At 32.9% G+C, this 13,409-nt stretch overlaps 1 protein-coding gene across 4 annotated transcripts in view; it reads right to left on the bottom strand.

Annotated features, from left to right (window-relative positions):
* LOC119834609 (multidrug resistance-associated protein 1) overlaps positions 1-13,409 on the bottom strand; it is a 39,858-nt gene that overhangs the window by 7,624 nt on the left and 18,825 nt on the right. Inside the window, exons 8-20 of one of the 4 annotated variants that reach the window (XM_038359016.1) lie at positions 12,385-12,522; positions 10,014-10,160; positions 9,759-9,843; positions 8,608-8,802; positions 8,155-8,331; positions 7,181-7,314; positions 5,748-5,958; positions 5,341-5,457; positions 4,631-4,737; positions 3,857-4,000; positions 3,166-3,241; positions 1,405-1,688; positions 536-709 (exon numbers count right to left, since the gene is read on the bottom strand). In XM_038359016.1, the coding sequence (XP_038214944.1) occupies positions 536-709; positions 1,405-1,688; positions 3,166-3,241; positions 3,857-4,000; positions 4,631-4,737; positions 5,341-5,457; positions 5,748-5,958; positions 7,181-7,314; positions 8,155-8,331; positions 8,608-8,802; positions 9,759-9,843; positions 10,014-10,160; positions 12,385-12,522 (1,989 nt within the window). Of the gene's footprint in view, positions 1-535; positions 757-1,404; positions 1,689-3,165; positions 3,242-3,856; positions 4,001-4,630; positions 4,738-5,340; positions 5,458-5,747; positions 5,959-7,180; positions 7,315-8,154; positions 8,332-8,607; positions 8,803-9,758; positions 9,844-10,013; positions 10,161-10,794; positions 10,945-12,384; positions 12,523-13,409 lie in introns of all 4 variants that reach the window. The other 3 variants (XM_038359012.1, XM_038359014.1, XM_038359015.1) reach the window with 3 other exon arrangements.

The following is a 13,409-nucleotide window of genomic DNA, read 5'->3' as shown; positions in this document are numbered from 1 at the left end:
ATTTGTCGAAAAATAAATAAGACCACACATAAAATTGCATCCCCCAGTAACTTTATAAGCCACCTAACACTACCTAACAACCTTCGCAATTCGTGGTTTGGGATCAGTTTATATAGGCAAATTCTGAAGTTAGGAATACAGAAAACGAACAGAACAGATAATTTTAGTAAGCCACACAAAGAAACATACAATCAAATCATTGCGGATGCGATGTGTGCGTGTGCGAAAATCTCAAATAAAACTTTCGATATCCGTTTAACCAAAAAGTATGAAAATGTCAATTTAGTATTCGAATCCTATATCTGAATAATCTACTCCACAAAAATGTAAAAAAAAATTCAAAACCCAAAACGAAAGTAAATCCAAAAACAAATAAACGACAAATCCCGAATTTTCAGTTGGCAAATCAAAGATAACGAGGAAAGTGTTATGCCAATAAAATAAAAAATGTAATTAAACCGATTAATTATGTCGATGTGCCAACTGAAACAAGCACTCGAACGGTAAAAACCATAAACAAATTATCCAACTTTACCTCAAATGTGCAATACATCACGTCGGAGAGTTGCGAGGGTAGCGAGGTGTCCACGACATCTACGTCTTTAGAGAATCTAGACAGAATCCGACCGATAGGCGTTACTTCGAAGGTTTGCAAAGGAGCCTTTAATATATTCCTTAATAAAAGCTCGTGCAAGACCTTTGCCGCCCGCCAACACGCCAAATATGGCATTAAATCCGCGAAAATAGACGATATAGCTGCAAAAACGTCCACGTTTATGAAATCCGCTATTTAATTCTCTTTAACACCTTCTAATGAATACATTTTTTACGACCTAGCTATTTTTTATAGTATTCTAATGAACAAACAGATGAGAAACGATTGCAGCACTACATGATTTGAAGGCCACTCTAATCTAATCTTAAGAAATAGTACTATATTATGTTTGCTAAACGCATGCACTACATTTATTATTAGCATTGCATCTAGAAGCAAGAAACGCAGTTAAAAAAACAGTTTTAAAACGTACAAAGATACGGAATGTCAGTGTTAGTTAAGAAAGTCTACGAAACCTATTAGGAGAAATACAAGTTTGTGTTTTTTTATAAACTGATCCCAAGATTGGTACGCCCGGTAGAAGATATCTGGAATAAAGATTCTGATTCTTATAGGAATGAAAATGATACTAAAAGAGAATCAGGATCGATCTCAACATACAATATTTCCTCTAATTTAATTGAACAAGAAAGCTTCAGAGTCCTAAATATGAGTTGTAAAAAATAAATAACATAAACATGCGGTACTCATTTGTAACAGAATTATAAAATGGAAAGCTACATCGGGCATTATGTGCGATTTATGCATTTCTTATTATCTTGATATTGAATATTCGCAACCATTATGCAAATATAACTGTTAGGCAATCTTAAAAAATACATAAAGCGCATCCGCCGGCGAGCGCGTACCGCGAAGAAGCAGGCGGTCCACCCGCGGAGCGTCATAGGCAGCACGTTGTCCAGCACGTCCACGTCCTTGCTGAAGCGGTTGAGCAGGCGGCCCGTGGGCGTGCAGTCGAAGAAGCCGATGGAGGGCGCGCGCAGCACGCCCGCCAGCAGCTGCGCGTGCAGCGCGCGCGCCGCCACCAGCGTGCCCAGGTACAGCGCCAGCGACGACACCGACACCGACACCACTGGCACACACCGCGCTTTGCTTACACCGCCCACGCACCCCACCGCCCGAACGCGCGCGCTCGCGTGCCTTGCACACGTGTAAACGCGGGTGGTGCGTGTTTGTGTGCGTGCGTTATACACGGTGTAATGTATCGGACAATAAACGCGTGTGTTTGTATGCGTGCGTTATATACGGTGTAGTGTATGGTAGAATAAACTTGAGCTAAGTATATTTGTGTGCGTGCGATATACGTATATTAATACAAACGTTTGTATGTATTTTTTATGTTTGTGTTGAGTTGATGTATATCAGAATTATGAGAATTGTTTCGTACTCAGGTAGTGTAGTTCAATTTTGTATTCGATTATAATTGATCGAATTATCCATTGAGACATTTGTATTTTGTTATTTTAGAACAAATGCGCTGTGGCCAGAGTACAAATTTGTTTAATTTAATTATAATATGTACAGATATGTTATTTTATATTATTTTGAATAAGATTCCAATTAATCTATAAGACAAATTTATATAACAAAAAAGTAGTATTCGATTCCTCCTTCGATTTTCATTTAATTAGATTTTAAATTTCCTTGACATGAAACTTTAATATCACTTGAAGAATATTAGTAATATCATTTATTCTTTATTAGAGATTATTAAATATTTAACAAAATTGGAAAATAACATGCAAATAAAAAATAGAGACAATAAAATCAAATTCAAACTTTTTGATTCCTAAAAAACATGCATAAAAAACTTTGAAATTAGTAACCATGCAATGATTGGCATTTTGGAGCCATTATCTTACTATCAAATGAAGAGAATTTCTAATAAAGATGGAGAGATTATTGCACATAAAATAGGTGTAAACAATGTATTCATTATCCACATAATATAACAATGTACCTTTTCCGTTAATAGGCATTTTTTTCGTGCTATTATTATTAAAAAGCATTTAAAGTCATTTTATACATAGAAAGTTCTCAAGTGTTGAATTGGTTTCTAATATACACGACAAAACCCTATTTTTAAGAGTATATAATGTATTTAATTAAAAACGACAATACTTAATTCAGTTGCCTTTTCTTCATGCCAAGCATTGTCAGATCAAACAACATAATTTTTTGATCCCATACATACAAATTGTTTTATTTTTATTTTATTATTTTTTTAGTTTTATAGCATTGAAATTCAAAATTTCTCAATTGTTTTATTTTTACCGTATAAACATTGTAAAGGTAGCTATTCATCATTCAGATAAATGTGAAACTTTATAGCAAACATCAGAGACAACAGATACGTATTATAAACAATAACAGTAAGTATAATAAACAATAAACAATAACAGTATATATAATAAACAATGAACAATTAATAATTAACTCTGCAATTATTTTGTGAAATATCACTATAACATTTTAAATATTTCCACAACACTTGAATACTTTCCTACACCCCCAACCAAAGAGCATTGTTAACAACCCAGCAAACTTACCTTGTCCAATTCCGAGGCCGCCGTACACACCAAGGTACATGTCCCTTGTGCTTTTATTTACCGTTCCATTCACCAACTTCAAAATAAATTATTAATAATTTAACAAAAATTTTAATACACGATGCGGGAGTTAGTCAGTCACGCTGAAACTTTTGAACGGATTTTGATGAAATTTGGTATACAAACAGGATATAAATGCTAACTTGAGTGATAGAAATGCTCCTTTGGGATTAAACAGGAATCTTCATATTCGGGCGAAGCCGAGACGAGCATCTAGCATTAAATAAATTAAAAAATATTATGTACTTGTTTTAATTAAATACTGTTATCATGTCATGGCACTAAACTACTAAAGGTTTATTTTTATTGATTGCTAATAGAAATGTTTAAGGTTATACAGAAAAAAAAAAATGTAAAATCATCATTATAACTTTGCTCCAGCGAATAATATTAAAATATCACTTGTCACATCATATATTCGTATTTAACTTTACCAAACCTAACAAGATAGAAGCTTTTATTAAACTAAACTGTTTATTTATTTTATAGTGTTATCTATTCTAGAAGGTAATATAACATTAAAAAAAAAATCACCTTGAACAACTTTTTCACTTAAACTACTCAGATAACCTCTAAATCTCTTTCAGACACGAGGCAAGGAAAAAAAATCATAGAGAAATAAACATCATACCATAGTATCATCATTGGACCACTTGGCGAGCCAGTAGTTGGAGCCGACCTGGAACAGCTGCAGCACCAGGTTCATCACGATCGTGATCACCGACGCGAACACGCCCACGCTCGTCAGGTAGTGCTTGTATACCGCCCATTTCACCTGGATATGGAAATGTCAACATTTGTGGAGGAGTTACTAATATAAAGATAAAAGGTTTTTTTTTGTATGAAACATTTGTATTTTTTTATGTAATTTTTTCACCATTAGAAAGCTGCATTTCCACTCAGTGACATAGCTATATTTAAACACGGGTAAAGCAGATCAGTAAGAAATTAACTTCAAACTACTCTATCGATTTAAAGAAGATCTTTTAAAATTTGCAATCTACATCTTTACTGAGTAACATACCATTTTTGACGGAGGAAACATCTAGCATTTTACATTTTTCAATTCAGACTTTTTTTTATACTTGAAATATAATAAATATTACCTACCAGAACATAATTCTAAGTGTAATACATCAATATTTTAATACATTATATGAACTCAAACATTAAATAACAACACTTCTATCATTTTCGTATAACAATTACGGGAAAAACCAGTGATCAATTTGAAAATGGTACTACATTATGGAACAAACAAATATTTTATTGTGTCAATAAAACGTCTATGTTGATAGTACGGAATAGTATTCAGTGTATGTATATTAACAAAAATATATGTAACACCACAAACGAGACTAACTTGAAAGAAACATTATTCCTTGCAATATCTTATTATACTCACGCTGCCAGTTTCCGCCTTTTCTGCTTCAATAAGCTTGTTCTTTTCCTTTAAATCATTTGCCGTAGTGCCGTCTGGGGTGCGCCTCTTCACACTTCCACTTCTGTCTCCTGGAAAAGATATATTTTTATTAAAACGAATAATTTAGAAAGACTTAATTAATTATTAGGATATACAAAAAGTCCACAAGCTAAGGTATCCCTGGTGAAATTATCTGGAGCTAAAAACTAAATTCGGAAGTTGGAATAGTATTTACTGTTATAGATATGCATACACTTCAGTTGTTTAAAAGTAGTAAAATTATATATCATACTAGCAGTTCGCCCCGGCTTCGCCTGGCACATATATAGCCTCCCTCAACAAATGGGCTATCTAACACTGAAAGAATTTTTCAAATCGTACAAGTACTTCCTGAGATTGGTGTGTTCAAACAAACTCTTTAGCTTATAACATAGTATAGACTTAAATTTAAATATTGGTTATAATACTTCTGACGCCTTCAGATGAAAACTGTAATTCTAAAGATACACATGTAGCGCTTATCGATTCTTCTCGTTTTTGTCTGATATGATATGATCTGATAGATTCTGCTTTAAAGATTAGATACACACAATGTATTTTTGTGCAGGATTCAGTATTATATGCTTATATGGTTGCTTTTATAAATACATTCAGGTTTTTCAAAAAACTTAATAATAAGAAAAAATTCATACCTGCGGCAGGTAGTTCAGATTCAGACGTGCTTTCGGAGAGCGAGCGGGCTCTCTGCAATTTATTTTGGAACTCGGAACCCAACTTACTTTCCAAGTCTTGTTTGATTTCATCCAATTCTGTAACAAGAAAAACGATTGAAAGATTAGATTGTGGCTATTATTAGTTTGTTGCCATTCTTAGTTATAGAATATTATTGATTTTATTTATTTTACCATTGATTAAGTCTTATCTATCTAGTCTATTTTTAATTATATAAATATATAACAATAAGTGTTTGCTGGGTTGATTCCTTTTTCGTATTGTAACATTTAATAAATGATAAATGGATGAATGATATGGAATAAATATCTAATATCAATTGTTTCAATGATCTTTCATGAATTTAAACAACATTTTAAATACATACCTTCCGGAGAAGTCCTTTCAGCATCACTCAGGTGGTGCAAAAGGAACTCAGCGAAGGCTCCCTTCTTCTCCAACAACTGCTGATACGTTCCCACTTCAGATATCTCACCGTCGCGCAGTACCACCACCAAGTCTGTTTGCGCGAGGTACGACACGTTGTGCGTGACCCACACGCGAGTTTTCTCTTTCAATAGGCCAGATGGTCCAATGACCTGTAGAAATTAAAAAGTTTAGCTAGTTTCCTTTTTAGTTTTACAGCATTCCAGTTTTATGTAAATAATAAATCTATTAGGAATAGAAAAAATGCGATGCGAATGAGATCGAATTTTTCCATACTAAAAAATTTCGCTACATATATATAAGTTATCGAATAACCATGAGTGTTAGGTCTGTAAATTAACATGGGCTGATGATGAGACGTCTTTTAAGGACACATTTGATATTGTATTATTCAAGTATTCTACAAAAACGTATTGCCTTAAAATTTCATCCTTTTTTAACTTAGCACAAAGAATAAATATACAATATTTTCATTGAATTCCCACTTATTTTTGTAGTTATTTCGTTTAACTAACTTATTAATTGTTGCCTTAACTAAAAAATGTTACAAGCCATCGTCATATTTTCTAGATTATCACACATTTTACCTATAAATTGAGTGTGTGTTAAGTACGCTCCGTTATAGAATAATTATGTTTCTATAACATTACGACAATTTCATTAATTATGCATTGTATGTAATAACGAATTATATGAAAATAAGTAAATATTCTATCGCATACACTGTGATAGCATTATTGGGAAACATGTACAACATTTCAAACCATTTAACATTTGTTATATTAGCCAATATAATGCTGAATCATGTTTGTTTTGATAACTTTACTAATACTTTATTATCGAACTGAAATCGTCGAAAGTGACAATTCTATTATCTATTTAATTATAATATCTATTTATCGATATCGATACATTTCCGTATGTTGAAGCACGATCGGTTATTAAACGTTATCTTATCATCTTATCCAATCCTATATTTAACGATATGGATAATTTTAATTAATATCAGGATTATTTATGTACGAATCCTTAACCAAATTGCATTGTCATATTGCACAGCGAAGTGTCGGTAAGAGGTTTCAACCGTTCCCAATAACGGAGGATATTCTCAATTCGACTACATTTTTTTTGGGTTTTCAATCGATTGACGTGATTCTCTTTCTGTTTGAAAGGAAACTATTTTCATTTGGTCCCATTTTCGATCGTCGGCGACCTATATTGTACAAATGAATTATCTGCCTAAACTACTGAATATATTTTCATTTTTCACTATATACACATGGTTTAATTTATAGTTGCATTGTCGTCTCTACTCGGCATATAACCCGTTCTACCCATCCCAAAACCCGTCACAAACACTAGTTTTTCACTCACCTTATCGAATATATGCTTGCCAACATGCGAGTCCACCGCGCTGAGAGGATCGTCGAGGAAGTAATTATCGGCGTCGTAGTACACCGCGCGCGCGAGCGATACACGCTGCTTTTGACCACCGGATAAATTGATTCCTAAAAGACAAAAAAATATTTTTATAACATTTTATGATAATGAATTTATATTATTAGTAAAAAGCTTTAGAGTTTGTTTGTTTGTTTGGTTGAACGCGGTAATCTAAGCAACTATTGGTGTTAGATAGCCCATTTATTGAGGAGGGCTATAAGCTAGATATATACCACGTGCGAAACCCGGACGGACAGTAGGGAATAATTGGCCAAATAGTCACGACCGTTAGATAAATTAATTCCAATATTTAAAAATAATGTCATGTTATGTTTTTATTTTGAACGCATAGTGAAAAAAGTAATTGTTTTTTGAACATTTAAATAGTTATCAGTGCTCTTAGAGTGATTTGTCCTAACACCAGTGGTAACCTTTCTGTTATTTTCTTCTAAATATCATTTATTGACTGCTCCGTACATAGACATAGATTCTCTATGAATATATTATTATGACTATCATCATTATATAATTATATATATAGGTTATCATGATGTAATATTTATCTACACTGATAAAATTGACACCACATAGTATTTCACATAATGTTGCAATCCTTACTCATATCATAAATGCGAAAGTGTAATGTTTGCTTTTACGTCACTTCGCAATGGAGCGATTTTATGATATGATTTTTGTATCTGGAGATAATTTGAAGACTAGAGAGCGACAACGGCTACTTCTCACCGCGGTGAAACATGTGATTCCCGTAGGAATTTCCTTTGATTATTTGAGCGAAACCGTGGAGGAAAGCTTTCAATTACAAATATTATTTTGATTTTATACTTTGTAGGTGCCTTTAATTACAACATTAATGTAAAATTTGTTACTTAAATAAAATGTATTCATACCTTTTTCACCAATTTCTGTTTGATCACCTCCGGGTAGCACGTCGAAGTCCGGTTTGAGGGCGCACATGTTAATAACATTGTTATATTTGCTTTTGTCTAGGGGCTTGCCAAACAAAATATTGTCTTGGAGTGTTGCATTTTGAATCCATGCTTGTTGAGACACATACGCTGTCGTACCTGAAATACATATTTTTATTACATTGTGAAAAAATATCTTTATAGATAGATTATACATATTACATACATACAATACATTATAGAAATAGGAATATTTTTGAAATATAAATAAAACAAACAATGTTTATTTGTTAGTTCGAAGCCGTATGTTACTAATACGACAAATTGAACATTTCAAAGTTTTATTTTTACAGAAAGAATTCTATTTTGTGTTAATTGTAATAATTTAAATGTGCCTAAGCAAATCCAAATTCCTATTTTCCCTCTTTTTCTTACCGTTAGTATTAACACGACCAGAGATCTTGTTCATTTCGCCCAGCAAGGCGGCAAGAAGCGAACTCTTGCCAGAGCCGACCGCGCCCACCACCGCCACCAAGTGACCGCGAGGCACTTGCAGGTTGATGTTCTTTAGCACGGGTTCCGAATCGTCTCCCCATGAAAAGTGAGCGTTCTCTATCGATAGGGGGTTAGCTGAAAATAATTATAATAATAATTTAATAAGTTTCCGTGTGGTTTGATCTTGGAGAATTAAAAATTTTGCCCAAATTACTCATAGATGAGATTGTCTCGAGTTGGATTAAAAAAATATCAAATCTCTTATATTGTTTTATTTTATTTCTTAGAAACATAAAGATCTTTCGTCGTTGTGATATATGACTAGATTAAATTTCTTCATTTCTAAGTATGGGCATTCAGTTAAGAAGGTATCACTATAGAGCGATTGCACTTCATGATACATTTATTTCCTTTTTATATAATAGCAGTAGTTAAAACTGCGAAATTCGAAATCTGGGTATGAATAAATATATCATAGAACATTTACAACAATGAAATGGTAATTCGCCAACAATTACTCATTCCGCCCCCTTTTGCTTGCACGCGAGTTACCTCTGCATAAGGTCAAATATCAGCAGATTTATAATAAACAGGGAATAGACAATTATTATTATACTAGCTGTGCCCAGCGGTTTCACCCGCGTAAGTCCGTATCCCGTAGGAATATCGCGATAAAAAGTTGCCTATATGTTATTCTACGTACCAAATTTCATGGGAATCGGTTCAGTAGTTTTTGCGTGAAAGAGCAACAAACACACACATAACTTTCGCATTTATAATATGAATAGGTAGGTTAGTTAGGATGTAGAATAATATATATTAAATAATAAATATAATATAGTATTAGTTGGAAATAGTAGGATTTCAGCTGCTATGGAAACTGTTCCAAGTGTATATATTACGTAATCATATGTACAGTAATACTATTGAGGACAAGACAAGTATAGGATTGTTCACACAGATTATATGCTTAGTAAACACAATGACGTATTTGTTCTTTTTTATAATTCTCATTATGTATAATTCTTTTATGTCTCTTAAACAAAAAAAAAACTATAAAAAAACTAAGATGACCTTTAAAATATACTTACGGTCTTTTGGATCATGTTCCACTGAATCGATGTCTAATTCTTCGCAATTCATAAATTTATTTAATCTTTTCATACCAACAGCCGTCTACAAAACAACACTGTATTATAACAATCGTTTCACTGATAAAATGAAAAAAATTATAGAATCCAAAACTCATGCTGTTAGTATTGAAAAACATACCACCCGAGTGTTAATAGAAAACTTAATGTCTAACGAATCATGAAAGTGATCAAAAGAATATGACTTCAACTTACTTGCACTACATTCGATATTACGTTAGGCAGCATGGATAGCGGAAAACGCAATATGTTGAAAAGAGATAGAGCAACGAAAGCTCTTTTAGAGTCCAGTACTTCTGTGTCGTTTACCAGAACAAAGCACCCGAATGACATCAGTGATACCTGAGGCACCACAACCAGTTAATATAATAGCTTACGATTACGTTAGGTATTTACTGCTATTAAATTTTTGTTAACAGTTTACTTTTGGTACTGGCGTCTATTTCACATGAAATCGTAAACAGAGGCTAGTACATATTTTTGGGTGTTAAATGTAATAATTACAATTGTATAACTAGATTAAGTTTTATTTGAATTTAATAGCAATTTAAAGTATATGCTAAATCATTATTACGCTAACTTATGGATATTTTGTAGCATTGTGACCAATACCTATGATGTGTTAAGGTGTTCACGTTGTATCTATGTAATAAAAAAAATGATTAACTCATATTTATTATAAGAAAAATTTAATGATCATTTTTTATTATCAGTTGTTTCATACACATATGTGACGTGTATGAGCAGCTTACATTATTCATTTGAATTAAGGTTATAATCGTTTTTGCTATATACGCGTTAACTGACCTTGAATTATATCTGTGATAACGCAAAAACTGATAGTATACAGATAAAAAACTCGGGAAGAGATCGATACATCGCAAACATTGGTTTTAAAGAATGTTCGTGTTAGCATGCACGTGAGAAGTACCACAGCCTGACAGCCTCAGCGCATCAGAATTTTGTGGATTTATACCTCAATCGCTGATACCACGATGAGCGGTAGCAGGCCTAACGGCAAGTGCATTGTGTAAAATAGGGACATCGATACGAATACCCTGACGGGTGTCAAAATATGGTTATCAGGGTCGGTAATCACATACGTGAAGAAAGTTAAGAAGGTAACCTTAAAAAGAAACAATTTGGATTAGGTAATAACAATTTTATAGCCAATTGATTACGATCACAAGCACCGGCTTCCTACAGTACCATCGAATGATGCACTCATTGATGGGAGTCCCATTATACGAGTGGACGAGGCGGATGGCCTTAATACTTAGATCAACAATGGCCAACACAATAGTAAGGTTCGACATTGTTGAAAATTCTGCTGTTTCTGCTACATTCGACTCGGCAGACCTTGGTAAAATCAACATTCTAGTAATGTTTATAGGCATAATAAACTGAATAATCTATCTTTAGAAATCTAGTATGTCAAAACCTTAGTATATAGTACATAGAATGCTATTTTTAGCTGTAATCATATGTCTCACTTTCACTTATTGTAAATCGTGATAATTGTTCGATGTTCGCATAGATACGATAACGAATATGACCAAAGTATCTCTCTATTCACGTCATTTAGTATCTCCCCTGTTGTCAATTTTTGTAATTATTCATGATAGTACTCTACTATTGTTCTGACGAGGTCATCTCTGGTGAAAAATTTATAATGCTTTGGTTTTAGTCAAACGTATTTCATATAACTTATATATACGGTGTACCATGTACAAAGCTTTCAATTCCTGTAATATTCTACTCAAAAACCCACATCATATTTTTGTTTTATCTGTACGTTTTTTTTTTCAAATATTACTTACGTATAAAGCAAGCTCGATTCATCGTATCGGATCTTCTAGATTGATAACATCCCTAATGGATTATATTCCACTATTTAACACATCCATAGGTCAATAGTATGTTATCGATTGAACTTGTTCATGTCGTATTAGTGTAAACAGATGTCGATAATTATTACTTATCGATAGCTTATACAGCTATACACAGATTTATCGATAGCGATTATACCAATAAATGTTTTTATCGTGCGGATTACGCGATTGTATTTCTTACACTAGTATTACCTCGCATTAATTAATTAAGAACTATGTTGCAATCCATGCATTTATTAAGAGATAATTCCACGTGTTCTTAATTCTCTTTTTTTTTACTTATTTTTCCCATTTGGGCTTTATAAGTACTTAAAGTAGGAATCGATACATTTATATAAAAAAAAAATAATAATAACATACCTCGTACTCATACTCCTTTATCATGTTTTGAGAAACACGAGGCAAGTGTTTTGCTATATAAATTGTAAATTTTAACACGAAGCGCAATTTCGGCAAGCAATTTTTTTTAAGTTAACACGTAATAAGATACCTATGGTTTTTCACGATACCTTAGGGTTATCCCCCTAAACGAAAAAAAATATTATTGCATAACATAATCATAAATACACCTTATATTCAAAAATTTGGTTTATGTTATCTTTTTACATTCTTCACCATTTTTACTCCTCGCAGTAAAGATGATCTAATGGCATAGAAGAATCACAATCACTTACCAAGAAAGGTGCACAAGACCATATAAAGGAGGTAGCGGAATTGAGATACGCCGTTTGTTTTAAAACGTTCATCTCCTTATTTCTTATTTTGAGAATTTGTTCTTCAAAGCTGGGTTCCCAAGCGTACATTTTTAAAACCTGTAAAAAATAATTAAACGGAAGTTCATTTCAGTTGGTTGGTTGCAATTTCTTTGGTTTGATGTGGGATTTGATTAAGATATCCCAAAACAATACTAAAATATGTATGCAATTAATTCTAAATTTTTGAGATTAAGGAGAACCAAATGCAAGGGTAAGATCCTAGTAGAGACTTAAGAGAAAGAAGAAAATTTTAACTACAGAATTGACTCGTGAATGATGTTACTTCTAAATTGCACTTTAATACCTCGAACTAGAGTCACGTTTTAATTTATTCATAAACCAACACTAATTTTGCTTGTCTCGTCGTAAACTTGTTTTTTATAAATATCAACGTGGGAAAGGATGCACTGAGGGTAAATTGCCAATACATTAACATATATAGATGCAGTTGCAGGCACACATATTTGCATCGTAAGTTTTAAGATGATATCAATATGTTTAAAAATGAAAAGCCCTTCCCCTGTTGTGTTCACAAACACCTTAAGGTAAATTAGATTCCCTGATAGCATCAACAAATCACTATTCTACATTCGTAAGCTCTCAATAACTATTTCGTAAAAGGTTCAAGCGTCCATAAAGGCATTGTATGATAAACGATGCGTGTATTGAATCAACTTTTATGTAATATCTGTTGTTTACGTACTAATGACTTGTATCTTACCGGCGGGAAAAGGAATTTGTATTGAATAGTATGAGTGGATTTGAGTAAACTGGTTATGTAATACAAACGTGAATAAAACAAATTATTTTCAATTTATCTGCACATTACTCACATATCCACAATTGAAACTAAGACCATCAAAGAACCTCAAGGTACAACCCGCACTAACCTAAGATTACATCCTTAAACCTCAAAATAGGTCTGTCTTACAGTGGGCACAAAT

This window comes from Zerene cesonia, chromosome 19, assembly GCF_012273895.1.
Source record: "Zerene cesonia ecotype Mississippi chromosome 19, Zerene_cesonia_1.1, whole genome shotgun sequence".
NCBI lineage: Eukaryota > Metazoa > Arthropoda > Insecta > Lepidoptera > Pieridae > Zerene > Zerene cesonia.
This window is presented reverse-complemented; position numbering and strand designations above follow the sequence as displayed.